The sequence below is a fragment of the Vombatus ursinus genome, unplaced genomic scaffold (assembly GCF_900497805.2).
Source record: "Vombatus ursinus unplaced genomic scaffold, bare-nosed wombat genome assembly UNPS02004691.1, whole genome shotgun sequence".
Classification (NCBI taxonomy): domain Eukaryota; kingdom Metazoa; phylum Chordata; class Mammalia; order Diprotodontia; family Vombatidae; genus Vombatus; species Vombatus ursinus.
The window spans coordinates 4,089,888-4,103,656 of NW_020944469.1; the positions used below are offsets into that span (position 1 = coordinate 4,089,888).

The window sequence follows — 13,769 nt, forward strand, 5'->3', positions numbered from 1 at the left end:
AATTATCTAAAGCAGTGGGCTGCGCGCCCCTGCTCCTCCCTCTTCTCTCCCCCCCCTTCCTCTTCCTCGTCCCTCTCTCCTCCCTCCCCACCTCTTTTCTTTCTGTCTCCCGTCCTCTTCTTTACTCTTTCCCCTCCCTATTCTCCTTTTATCCCCTCCCCCTCTCCTCTCCCATGTTCAGAACAGGCCCAGCCACCAGGCAATCAAGGGGCTAAGCCTGGCGTTAGAGAACAGGAACGGTTCGGTCACTTTAGCTGGTTTAATGTGACTGCCTGCTTCATAAACAGGGAAGTGTATTGGCGAACGGGAATGAGCCCAGTCACCGAACCCAGAGCATCAGCCGACCTGGGTTCGACTCCCAACCCTGCTGCTTTCTAGCAGTGAGACCTTGGCCAAGTCGATGTTCCTTAGAGGGACCTCAGTCTACTCCTTGGAACTACCTGAGGGTCGGACTGGATTCCCCCACCCCCATCCCTTTCTCTCTGCAAGGTGGCAACTTCAGGGTTGATCCAAGATCCTTATTAGATCTAGACCTGGAAGGGTCTTGAGGGCTCATCTAGTCCACCCCCTCCCTCCTCGTTTTACTGAGGCGCGGAAGGGTTGAGTGATTTGCCCAAGGTCACAAAGATGGCAGGCAGGATTCGAATCCAGGTCCTCTGAAGCCTTGTCACGCTGTCTTCCCAGTTAAAAGGAGTACTGTGGAGAAGGAAGTTGAGAGCAGAAGGCAGGGCGGGGTTATACGCACAAAGCTGGCTATTTGAGCAGCAGTTTAGCCGAGGTTGGGTCGCGCCGGCCCGGCCAGACGACGATGGGATGGGCGCTACCCGCTGTCCCTCCTCCTCCAACTCCGCCCCCGCCCGCTCCGCTACTTACGCATGCGCAAACACATTCCTACTCCACCTCCACCCCCTTCGCCCCCGCAGTGTTCCGGGCAGCTCCGGCAGGCCACGGGAACCAGTGAGTGGTAGGGAAAGTTGAAGAGAGCGACGGTCCACGCCCCTTCCCTCCCTTTCCCTCCCCTCTCCCTCCCCCCACTGGGTGTGCCCCGCCCCAGTGGCGCTCACTGGCCGTAGCATCTTGGGCAAGTCCCCTAGCTTTCTGAGCCTCAGTTTCCTTCCTTGTCAAAAGCCCAGGGCCGACTTGGGGCCCTGCCTGTTCTACCACTCGCTATCCCATATGCACAACACCCCCCTACCCTCCCTCCCCAGCTTGGTGTGAGGAATCATAAGGATGATGAAAGGGCCGTACCCACGGGGATGCCAGCAGCCAGTGGCCCGGAGGGTTCCGTCGGGGTGGGTGTCTGGGCGCCTAGGCAGCCTGAGGACAGAAGTGAGATCCCGGGGCGGAAGTGGGGGGGGCTTCTTTCCACTCCCCCGAAGAAGGGTCATCTCCCCCCTTCCCGGGAAAACCCTGGCCTTGGGCCCTCAGGGTGCACATTACCACATCCTCTTTCGACGCCCTGTCATTACTGCCCTTGTGACCAGCTCACGCAATTCTCCCACTGGGTTGGCCACCAAAGGGGAAGGAGTGCTCTGTGGTCAGGGCTATCTCTGGCAGGAACCAAGAAAAGGCAGCCAGTCCTGAGTGGCTGCATGTGCTGCGCTGCTGGGACCTTGGAGCAAGGTAAGCCTCAGGCCCTTGAACCCTGTCCCCAAGGAGTTTGCCCTGGAACGCTTAGAGATCACAGCCTAGGACGGTAACAGAGAGGAAGGGCCAGGTATGTTCTGTGTGAAATGCCCTCCTGCAGGCCTCGAATATGGGGAAGCTCCTAGGGCCTCCCTGTGACTCCAAGGAAGGGGCTGCTCAAGGCATGCCAGGAAATGGGTATGTTGGCAGATGGAGCCCTGGGCAAGATCCCAAACAGAAGTAGCTCCCTAGGAATAGGGACAGTGACATGCCCCACTCTGAGCTAGCCTTACTTGCCAATAGCCTAGGACTCAAAAAAATTAGTAATTGGTGGCATATTTGGCCCCCACTTCCCTGGAAGCTGTTGGCTTTGTAGGGTGGTACAATGCCCAGGCAGTGTGGAGAGAGAGCTGGCCATGAAGAAAGGGTTCTGGTCCTGCCTCTGACTCATGCTGGCTGTGTGACCCTGGGCAGACCACTTAAGCCCTCAGATCTCTAAGTGGCTCTCTAGGCTAAGTTGAGAAGAGACGGTCCCCGGTAATAGTGCCCGGGCACCAGTGCCTCTTTCATGAGGGAGGGAGTTCCTTATACCAATAAAAGCATGGATCCAGTGCCTACAGTGTGGTAGGAACCTCGTGTACTAGGACACCTAGGTTCTAGTACTGTGCTGGGAACATTTATAAGTGATGTAGATTATTTTAATTATTATACAGCTTTATATTTTAATTGAATTTTTATTTTATCCATTCATTCGACAATTAAAAAAAGTGTCTGCTGTCTGACAGGCATGAAATAGTCCCTCCTAGGGGCTCATTGTGATTTTGATCTATGGTGCAGCCATTGTGCACATAGAAGTAAATACAGGCTACAGATAAATTAAAGACAAGGTAATGGGGGGGGCACTAGCAGCTGATGTGGTTAGGTGATGTAGGAGGAGGCACCTGAATTGGGGATTCTCTGAAGTGGAGGTGAGGAGGGAGGAGTGCGGACAGGCCCTACAAAAGCATGGAGGTGGGAGATGGGGATGTTGTGTGTGAGAAGCAAGAGGGCACATGCAAGGTAATAATGTATGATAAGCCTGGAAAAGCAGGCTAGGACTGGGGAGTGAAGGGCTTTAAAAGGAAGGACCTTGTTTCTAGGAACTGGCTTGAGCTGGGCCTTAGAAGGAAGCCAGGGATTTGAAGGGAGTGGCAGTGAGGCAAAGGAGTGCACTCCAGGCATGGGGGACGGTCAGGACAAAAGTGCAATGATGGGAGATTGACTAGGAAGGGGCCCGGGGGCCAGTGCATGGAGGGTGTGAACCTTCTCAGTCCTAAGCCAGCGTCCATTTGTCTATATAACACAGCTTCCCTAAAAGCACCTGTCTGTAGCCAGGTCCTCCAAAGTAGCAGACGTGGTATGGCATCAGTGACAATCCTGGGCTTGTTTCCAACACCACTCCCTTCTCTCATCCTCACTCAAGGCTACTCCACTCTATCCCCTCCCACCCTGGCCCACCAGGGCTGCCCAGGTAGGGTTGGCCCCTCACGGTTGTCTTTAACCTGACCAGATCCAGGCAAAACCCCATCCCCCTCCACCGTGTCCCTCGGTGTTTCCACCCCTTGGCTCCCAAATCACCTCAGGGCTTGGCTAGGTGCCCTGAGCACCATTGAATGAGTAAGGGCCCTCCCTCCCCCTTTTGGTTTTGGGAGGGAGTGAAGTGAGTCCTACAGGCTGGGCCAATGGCATCACTGGGATGTGATCTTCCTCAGCAAACATCCCATGGCCTTTCCCACCAATGGTACCTCTTCCAAACTCTACTATTTTGAGGGTGCCATCTTTCTTCCAGTCGCCCAGCTTCCACCCCTCCTAGTCAGCCCTGTCCTCACTCTCATAATCCCCATATCTAACCAGTTGCCAAATCTTGTCTTTTCTACCTCTCCAACATCTCTTGCATATGTCCCTTTCTCTCTGCTCTTATGACCACCACTTCAGTTCTGTCCCTCATCGGCCCTTTCCTGGACTATTGTAATAGCCTCTTTGGCCTCCGTGTTTCAAGCCTTCCCCCCTCCCCACAGCTACCAAAATGATCTTCCTAAAGCCCAGGCCTGAACATGTCACTCCCCTACCCAATAAATCCCAGTGACTCCCTGTTAAGTCTGGAATCAGGTATTATTTCATCACCATCTGCCTCCTTCATTCCTACTCAGGGGATACTGCACAAAGCTCGAGGAAATCTCACAACCATGCTGACTTTCCAACCAAAGCTGGGCTCTCACTGAAGCAGGGCAGTTCTTTTATTCATCCCTAATTGATTCCCTATCTCACTCCTGCAGAAGCTATTCCAAATCTGCTCTTCACTCTTGAAGCCCCTCACACCTCTCCCTCCCCCCTCTTTCTCAGCTGAGGACCTTGACTCTTATTTTACTGAAAAAAAAATTGAGCTCCCTCTTGTCTCATTCTCTGTCATCTTTCATTCTCTCCTCCTTTCCCCCAGTTTTTTCCAAAGAGGGAGTGGTCAAGGCCACCTCCTCTACATGTCACTTAATCTCCCTTCAGTCACCCCCCCCATCAATCTCTCCCTATCAACTGGTTGTTTCCCTGCGGCCTTCAGACATGACTCTCCCATCCTTAAAAACCCCTTCACTAGACCCTTTCATTCCCTCACCAATCTCCTATATCTTTCCTCCTGTCATTAGCCATTCTTCTTTTAAACGTTGTCTACCTGCCTGCACCTCCTCTCCTCTCAAACTCCCCAGCCTTTTGTAGTCTGACTTTTAACCTCATCACTCAACTGAAGGTACAATCTCCAAAGTTACCAGCGATCTCTTAATGATCCAATCTGATGATGTTTTCTCAGTCTTCATCCAGAGTGACCCATCTGCAAAATCTGACATTGTTGACCACCTTCTCCTGGACATTCTCGTCTCTGGGGTTTCCTGATACTGTTCTCTCCTGATTTACCTCCTGTCTTACTACTTGTTCCCAGCCTCTTTTGTTGACTCATCACCCACAATCTTGGCCCCTAATGTGGCCGTTCTCCCAGGTTCTGTCGTGGTCTGTCTTCCCTTCTCCTTCTGTCCTCTCTTGGTGACTTCATCAGACCCCACGGCTTTAACTGTCAATGTCTATATGGATGACTTCCAGATTTCCATACTTAGCCTCAGTCTTTCCACTAAGCTTTAGTTCCATATCACTAGTTGCTTATTGGGCATTTTCAACCGGATCTCCCACAGACATCTTAGACTCACTGTGTCTAAAACTGAACCCATCATGTTTCCCCTTAAACTGTTCCTCCTTCCCTATTTCTGTCACCCACTCACCCAGGTCCACAGCCTTGATGTCATTCCCGGTCCCTCCCTCTCCCTCGCTCTTTGTATCCAATCAGTTGCCAGATCTTGCTGTTGCTACCTTCACATCTCTCCCATCTGACCCCTTCTCTCTGCTTCCACAGCTCCCTCATCTCCTCTCCCCAAGATTACTGCAGCTGCCTCCTGCTTGGTCTCCCTGCCTCCAGCCTCTCCCCACTCCAGTCCATTCTCTACACTGATGCACATCGAGCTTCCTGAAGTACAGATCTAATCATGCAACTGCCCTACTCAACCAACTCTAGTGGGTCCCCATGGCCTCCAGAATAACTCAAACCAAACCAAACTCCTCTGTTTAGCTTCTAAATCCCTCCCCAACCTGGCCCCAAGCTATCTTTCCAGTGTTCCCGCATTACTCCCTCTTCTGCACTCTGCCATCCCAGACCCAACTGGCATTCTCTTGGTTCATTTCCCTTCTCCATGGGGGCCCCCTGCCCATCCCCCATCCCTGGGATATGTTCTCTCCTCACCTTTCCCTTAGAGGCCTTCTCTTTCTTTAAGATGGAGCTCAAGCACCCCCTTCTGCACAAAGTCTTTCCTGCTCTCATAAAACTGCTCAAGCTGCCTTCCTAGGGGCCTTGTGTTTCACTCTTTTTTATGTCCGTTTGTTTGCTTTACATTTGTCCCAGATGTATTTTTATCTGTACTTGTCGTCTACCCCATCAGAATGGAAGCTTTTTAGTGCTTACATTACCAGTACCTGGCCCACACAGAAACACTTAATAGATTAGTGGTTTATTAGTAAATTAAGAAATGTTGGATCTCATCCATTTTCAGTGGATGTTTTTGTGGAAATTTTATAATGCACATAGAATAATAGATAGACGAGCATTTATTAAGCACTATGTGCCAGGCACTGTGCTAAGCCCAGTGAGTACGAATATAAACAAGCAAGCCAGTCCCTGCTTCCATTCTAATGGGGGAAGATATCATGTCATCAAGGGGAGCTGGAAAAGGGTAGGGGATGGTATGGAGATGAAGGGCAAGTTGGTAGAGGCCTGGGCAAGGGAAAGGACAAGCTTGCCTCTCAGAGCCGGGCAGTGAGAGGGCAGATTCCAACGTTATGGGGTGGGGAGAGGTGAGGATGATGGCTGGAGGGGGCGGCTTGGTCAGAAGATAGGCCAGAAATGGCTAGCAGTGTGTGTGTGTGTGTGTGTGTGTGTGTGTGTGTGTGTGTGTGTGTGCATATATATGAGTGTATGCATATGTGTGACTGTGTATGTGTGTACATGTGTTCGCCTGTGTGTGAGTGTATGTATGTGTATGTGAGTATGTGTATATGTGTATTATGTGTTTCTATGTGTATGTGTGTACATGTGTTCGTGTGTGTGCCTGTGTATATGTGTATGTGAGTGTATATATGTATAAGTGTATATGTGTGTGTATGTGTGTGTATGTATGTGTGTATGTGTGTGTGTAATTTATCAATAAGAAAATGGGTGCCCGATCATACCAAATCTGCAGACCAAACGTCTTCTGCTAGAATCCCCCCTGCCCATTTGCTCAGTATGTCTTATGTGAATTCTTCATTTTTAGGGTTATACTGCACTCTGCTGGTTAGCAGCCTTGTCTGACAAAATGCTAGCAGAAGCTTTCTTACCCGGTATCCTGTACCGAGAACACACTAAGCCCTACAAAACACACATATGTAAGCAGAACCCCAAAGAGAAAAAGGAAACTTGGACAAACCAGCTTTTGGAGAGCGAAGATGTTAAGCCTCCCTCCACTGAAGTGAAAAGGCTGGCCAAAGGTTGGCCTGCAAGCTGCCCGGAGCACAGTAAGGACATGTGCCTGCAGAAATCGGCAGATGGGGTGGTGCCGCAGGGCCAGCAGGGGGCAGCCCTCCAGGGTAATGCATCTGCAGCTTTGCAGATCCCCCAAAGAGCCCCACCAGAAGAAAACGAGCTGGATCTGTATCGCTCGTGGTCCTGCACCAGCATCTGCCAGAACTATCCTGACCTCCATATTGGGGGGAATCGAGTGGGGCACGCTTATGATTCTGGTTGTTTCATGGACCATGTCCATGATGAGGCTTTCACCGGGCCACTGCTTCTCTCAGAGGACATCCCACTGGGCCATTCTTCCATCCCCAGCAGGCCGCCCCCTGTGGCATACAAGTTCCTGCCTGGGGATGAGGTTCGAGAAAGAAGCATCCTCCTGCATAGGCAGCCCCTGTCCAACTCAATGCTTAACAGCTATGTGGAAAAAAAGGTGGATGAGCTCTATAAGCAGGTTTTTGAAGAGAACTTGACCCGATGCCACTCTGTGACCAGTCTTGTGGCTTCCAATCTACTGATGAACAACTTGAGTCACATCAGCCTTCAGATCTCACAAGAACAAAACATTGAGGTGTCCCGAGCTCGAGAGGCCCTCTTACAGTCTATGGCCTTGCGCAGCCTGTACTATGCTTCCAAAGGAAACAGCTCAGAGCTCAGCACTCCCAACCTGCAGATCTCCAGTCAGACAAAGTGGGAGAAGTTGCCGAAGGTGTAGGTGATAACCTTTGGGCTGCTGCTGGGGCAGAAGACTGACTGCCCCAGTAGCCTTTTCAGTTCAGGGATGGGGGAGGAGGTATTGTTGTATGTGGGGAGACATTTCTCGAGAGTTCAAAGTTGACAAGTGCAGTGGAAAGGTGTTGAATTCAGCTATTTTGGACCCACTTTGAAATCGAAGCCCTACCATTGCCTACTACCATTAGGACAGGAACACCAAATTGCAGAATTGTTTAGCTGGAAAAGATCTTTGAAGCATGTAGACCAACCTGGAAGCAAAAAAACAATCCTTACTGTACCACACCCTACAAAGGACCATCTAGCTTCTTGGTGTAGCCCTCCAGGAAGGGAGGAGCCCCTGCCTCCTGAGGTCACCGAGTGTACTTCTAGAAGCCTTTCATTCCATCAGACCTGGACTTGCCCCTTTCTAACTTGTGCCTGATATGTCTAGTTTTGACCTCTGGGGCCAAATGGAACAAATCAGATCTCTTTTCCTAATAACAGCCCTTTGAATACTTGAAAATAGTAATCGTTTGTCTCCCCCCCACCAGTCTCTTCTCCAAACTAAACCTTCCTATTTCCTTTAACTGCTTGTCATATGGCAGAGACTCAAGGCCTCTTGTGCAGCACTAGGAGGTGGTACAGAGAGGAGTCCTTTTCAGGTATGGATTGAATTGGATGGTCCCTGAAAACCCTTCCAACTCAGAGATCCTGGGAGTCTGGAATTCTGTGAAGTTGTCTTCCCTCTTTGGGCCTCAGTTTCCTCATCTGTAAAATCAACGTTTGGATGTGATAGCCTTGAAGGTCCCTTCAAGCTCTTAGTCTCTGGTCCTGGGTGTGGAGAGCAAGTACCGTTAGTGCCATTTTTCACATGAGGAAACTGAGACCTAAGAGAGTTTAAGCGACTTTCCTGGGGTACCTTTTCCTGAAGTGGCAGAGCCAGGACTCAGTGCCAGGTCTTCGGACCACAAGACAGCTGGATGGGTCTGTCCACTTCAGTAGGTTCGGAAACCTCCTTCAAATGGTGAACTCCTGTGTTTTGTGACAGAGGCACCATTGACATGCTCAATCGCTTTTTGCTTCAAAGGGATGCCTGCTTCATTTACTCCCCGACTTCTCCCTTGCCTCTGCCTTTCCTTTGGCAGTTTTGTTTGCCACTACAGTCAAGGGAGCCCAGGCAGCTCAGACAGCCAGAGGCTGAGCCAGGGTCAGCACACCCCCTTAGCAGTCCTGCAGTGAAGGACGCCATTTACCCTTGAGTGTGGGCCACTGAGGGGAGTGGTCTTTCACAGACTAGCGGCTTCACCAACAGGCCGCTGTCCACTGAGGCAGGGCTCCACCCATCTCTGATTTAGGACAGGGTCTGAGAGAGCCACCGTGGTTGAAACATTGGCTTGTGATTGCCCCAAGGACTATAGGAACTTGGTGAATTCGAGGCCCACAGATAACCCTCAGTGGTTCCGAGACTTGGCCACACTTGCACTTTGCGAGCATAACCCTGGAGAGCCCAGGGTCACCTTCTTGCGCTTAGTGGGGGTACTGGCAGATGACTTGGCTGGCTCAGTTCCTCAGATCCTTGAACCTGAAGTTGGAATGAGCCTTACAGAGCATCTTTCACTCTCTTCCTCTTATGGATGAAGACACTGAGGTCCAGAGAAAGGAGTTGATTTGCCCAAGGGCACATAGCTAATACTTAGCAGATCTGAGATTTGCACCCGGGTCCTTTGACTCCAAAGCCAGTGCTTCTGTTGGGCTCTGACGACGTGGAGAGGGAAAGTGAGCTGCATGGAGCAGTGTACTTGGTGTGTTGAAACTTGATGCTTTTGTACTGTTTTGCGATAGCCATTGGCAGCATTTTTTCATTGTTGTGATTGTTAGAGCCATAAGGGACATCAGAGCTCAGCTCATTTTATAAAAGAGGACAATGAGTCTAGAGAGGGCAGGTGACTGACTTGTCCAAAGTCACACCAGGCTAGAGAGGCAGGGCCAGGTCTCAAAGCCAGACACCTTGACTCCAAGGGCAGCACTCTTTCTCCTGGGACACTGGAGGAAGATGAAGACGGAGAAAGGGGGCTGACTACACATTGCCATGGGGCAGACAAGGCTCCTTGGTGACCTTTCACCAGAGTGGGATCCACAGTCTTGCCTGTAAGGCTAGACAATGGTGTTGGGTCATCCTCTAGTCTGCTTGTAGGAGATTTCCAGCTGCTGGCCCAGGATAGAGCTCAGAATGGCTTTATAAGGTTATGAAATCCAAAGTTAGCAAAATATTCCTGGAAGAGGCAGATACCTATGTTGGCTTGCAAACAAAGCCGCAATCCTCCCCCCGTCTTGCTGGCCTACAGGCTTATTTTTGCCAGGCCTTCTGTTCTTGTCCTTGAAAGTCATGAAGTTGGGAAGGTTGGTTGGCACACATTCTTACCCACCCCTGCTATGGGCAGGCTGGTGAAGAGGACAAGAGTTCCCTTAATGGACCATGGAACCATGGCCACTTCCTTGGGGTCTCTGCCTCCGCCTCCCCTTCTGTAAAATAGGATAGTAGTAGTTACCCTAAAGTAGGGCTGTGAAGACTAAAATGATGAGATGTTTTTAAAGCACTTTGAATTTCTGTGGTAGGAGTTCTGATTGTGGTGTGTCTTCTTAAGTGAGAATGGTGTACCCTACTTGCCCTTCTCATCCAGCTATTGGGAGACTTGAACTCTTTGGAGACTCCTAGAAGAGTCCCAAGGGTCAAGATTTTGGAAAAAACTGACAGTGAATTGAAAATACTGACAAGCAAACATTTGTTTTTCTATTTCTTTTTAGAGTTTGTTTTTAATGGAAAGGCCACCACAATGGTAAAACTAATTAATGCTTCAAATAGATCAACTTTGTTGATGTAAATAAAGACTAATCAGCCAATATCACTGGTGGAGAGAATTTTTTTTGCGACACAATATTTAGAGTAACATTTAACTTGTCAAAACAAGTGATTGTCCTAACAATCTGGTGCGTGCACGGATTTGAACAAGATACTGCCACTTTTAACCTACTCCTTAATTAAAAAATGTAATTTAGGTTACTCTCTGGTGCCAAACCCATCTAATTGTTCCTTTGTTCTTTCTTAATAATAGTAGAAATGAGACTTTAACTCAAATAAACATTTCTCAAGCACCTCTTCTGTTCCAGGCACTATGCTTAGTGCTGGGGATAGAAAGATAAAACAAAACAAAAAGTGAAAAACTGATGCCTGTCCTCAGGGTGCTTCCATTGGGAGGAGTGAGAGGGGGGACAGCATGTAGGCAGAGAAACTATATAAAATGTATCCAAAGTAACTTCTGAGTGTATGGTGGGAAGCATCAACAGCTGGGAATGGGGAGGGGGCAGCAGGACAAGTCTGGTGGTGGTCACCCTTGAGTTGAGCCCTGAAAGGCTGAGATTTCCCTAGCCCTTTATGTTTGTGATTTCATTTAGTCTTGGCATCAACTTTGTGAGGTAGGTGCTATTCTTCTCCCCATTTTACAGATGAGGAAACTGAGGTTTGGAGAAGAGAAATCATTTGCCTCAGGTCACACAGGCCTCCAAGCCAAGCACTCTGTGCCAGATACTGAGTCATGCTGCAAGTGGAATAGGCAATATACTACTGAAAGGAGGGAAGATGATGAGCCTGGTGCCATTTCTAGTCGTGATGGGTTGCTTCTTCAGACTTCAGGACTTGAATGACATGAATATGGCTCTGGCTTTTGGACCAGGGACACCGTGCTTTGTCACAGATGATTCCTTTCCCTTGCCTGGCCTACGTGGTTCCCTTTCCATCACAACCCTTAATCGGTAAGGAGCCCCATATGCTTTTGCAGAGGCTGGGAGCAGGGCAAGCTAGCAGGTTGGTGCCTCCAAACAGGACAGATGGTTTGTGACTGGCAAGGAAGGTAGGGAAAAAGGAGCAGACCAGGCTACGATCTGGCCCAGCGTGGCCCGCCTTGGAGCGGCGGTCACCCTCCTCCCCCACCTCCAGCTCCAGAGCCATCCAGTTCAGAGGGGTCAGACACGAAGCCAGTGGGACAACACTCCCAACTGCAGCCTTAACCACGTTAAAATGAATCACATAACAAAGCACAGAGAATATCACATTTTAAAACTAAGTCGACTTGGGAGCTGCAAGGATCCTTATGTATGGATTAATGACTTCTGTTTCTACAGGCTTTAATACCACTGGACTAGTCCAAACTACTCATTTTCCAGATAAGGGAGCTGAAAGACCCAGGAACATGGAATGACTTGCCCAAGGTCACACATAGGATTACAGAGTTAGAGCTGGAAAGGAATTACAGGAAGCCCTTGAGCCCAACCCCCTCATTTTACAGGCAAGGAAACTGAGGCCTAAGTAAGTTAGGTGACGACCAAGCTTGTGTAAGTAATAAGCATCAGGGCAGGATTTGAACCTAGGGCCTCTGAGTCCAGAACCTGTACAATTTCTTCTGTACCACTAAGCCTCCCTTATCCTTCTTTGGTGTCCTCTTCAGAGCCTCACATTGCACTGAACACACAGTAGGACCATAAGAGCCTAGATCTAAAGCTGGAAGGGACCTCAGAAAGGCCATCTCGTCTTACCCCTCATTTGATAGATGAAGAAACTGGGGCATTTGCCCAAGGACATGCAGTAAACTAGGTTACAAACAGTAGAGGTGAGATTCCAACCTGAGTCTGACTGGGAATCCAAGTGCTTTCTCCTCTCCCAGCTCCCCATAGGGCACCTTCACCCTTAGATCTGGACCAGCTCTTGGCAATTCAGCCCAAGTTCCTCCCCAATCTGCAGACAGGCCCAAGGATCAGTGGTGTTGGAAAGAGGCTGGCTTGGCTTATGGTGGTCGCAGACCTTTGGATCGGGCTTACAGACAAGCTGACCCCCCAGGAGTCTTTGATACCAAGGACAACACAGTCCTGAGGCTCTTTGGAGAAGAGCAGAGCTCTCTGGCCTTCCCCTTCTTGACCTGGGTCAGAGCCAGTTTGGTTTGTGGCCACGAAGAGTCCAGGGCAGTGGTCTTCTGGGACATTTACCTTGCTATGGGACTTCAAGGCAAGATCAGGCCCATACATGCATTGTTTTCTAGAGAGAGTCCTGATTTTTTTCCTCTTTAGAAGATAAATATTGGTAAATTTGGGGTTATTAGGAAGGGGGAGTAATATAAGGGGGAAATGGAGTAACCAAAAGGTAAATAACTCCAAGCTGGGTGTTGGTTTCAAAGCAACCCACATAACACAACTCAAATCCGTATAGTTCTTAAATGAAAATTACAAGTTAAGATCATATAGCAGTGCATGGTCACTTACGTGTAAAATTAGCCAGTTCCTTGGGTGTGCTCTTAGAGGGTCAAGTCAAACTGGCCAGCTGGCTATCCACCCCCCACCCCCATCTACCTCACTTTTTAACACTTTCTCATAGAGGCAGCAGGTGGTGCAATGGAGAGATGGCTAACTGGGCCTGGAGTCGGGAAGACCTCTGTTTAGATTTGACTGCCAGCACTTACTGGGTGTATGATCCTGGGCAAGTTACTTAACCTCTCAGCCTCAGTTTCCTCATCTGTAAAATGGGGATAGCCATAGCGCCTACCTCCCAGGGCTGTTGTGAAGATCACATGAAATCATATTTGTAAAGCACTTAGCACAGTGCCTGGCACACAGTAAGTGCTTAACAAATGCTTGTTTCCCTTCCTTCCTTCTGGAAATGACTTTGCAATTCTTTATATTTACTTTGTATTTGCTTCCTTGGGTACATATTGTATCCTATCTCCCAGAAGACTGTAAGTTCTCTAAGGGCAAAAGCTGATCTGCTTTGCCTTTGTATTCTTAGCACCCAACACATTGCCTGGCACATAGCTATTATTGTTGTTATTATTATTATTGATAATAATAATCAGGCACTTAATCAATGTGGGTTGAATTGTGCCCAAGTACTCCCATGAATCAGTGGCTCTGTCATGCCATTGCTGTGGCATTCCCTTTGGCAATACAGAGACTGTTCACCCACCCTGTGGCATTCTTGTCACTGTCTACGAATAGCTCCTTTATAGAAGACCCATCCCTTTGATGTGCACGTTGAAAGCTGTCCTCCAGGCCTTTTCATAATATTCCTGGGAACAAAGCTGACAGATGAGGAAGGTGGGAGGCCCACAGGGGCATCTCCTCTCCTGAAATCTAACAGATCAGAATCTGAGGGATCATCAGAGGTGGCTGGACCTCTCCTTAGCCTGGCAGGTTCTGGGACCTTCGAGAACTTTCCCAAATGTCATTATTATTAAATGCCTCCAAAGAGTTTATTATGGTG

The 13,769-nt window shown here is 49.3% G+C and overlaps 1 protein-coding gene across 1 annotated transcript; it reads left to right on the plus strand.

Annotated features, from left to right (window-relative positions):
- The first annotated feature begins 1,314 nt into the window (after positions 1-1,314).
- LOC114026476 (uncharacterized protein CXorf21-like) lies at positions 1,315-10,368 on the plus strand. Its single transcript, XM_027840201.1, has 2 exons — positions 1,315-1,623; positions 6,510-10,368. The coding sequence occupies exon 2, from the start codon at positions 6,552-6,554 to the stop codon at positions 7,464-7,466; it is 915 nt and encodes a 304-aa protein (XP_027696002.1). The 5' UTR covers positions 1,315-1,623; positions 6,510-6,551; the 3' UTR covers positions 7,467-10,368.
- Positions 10,369-13,769: the final 3,401 nt, after the last annotated feature.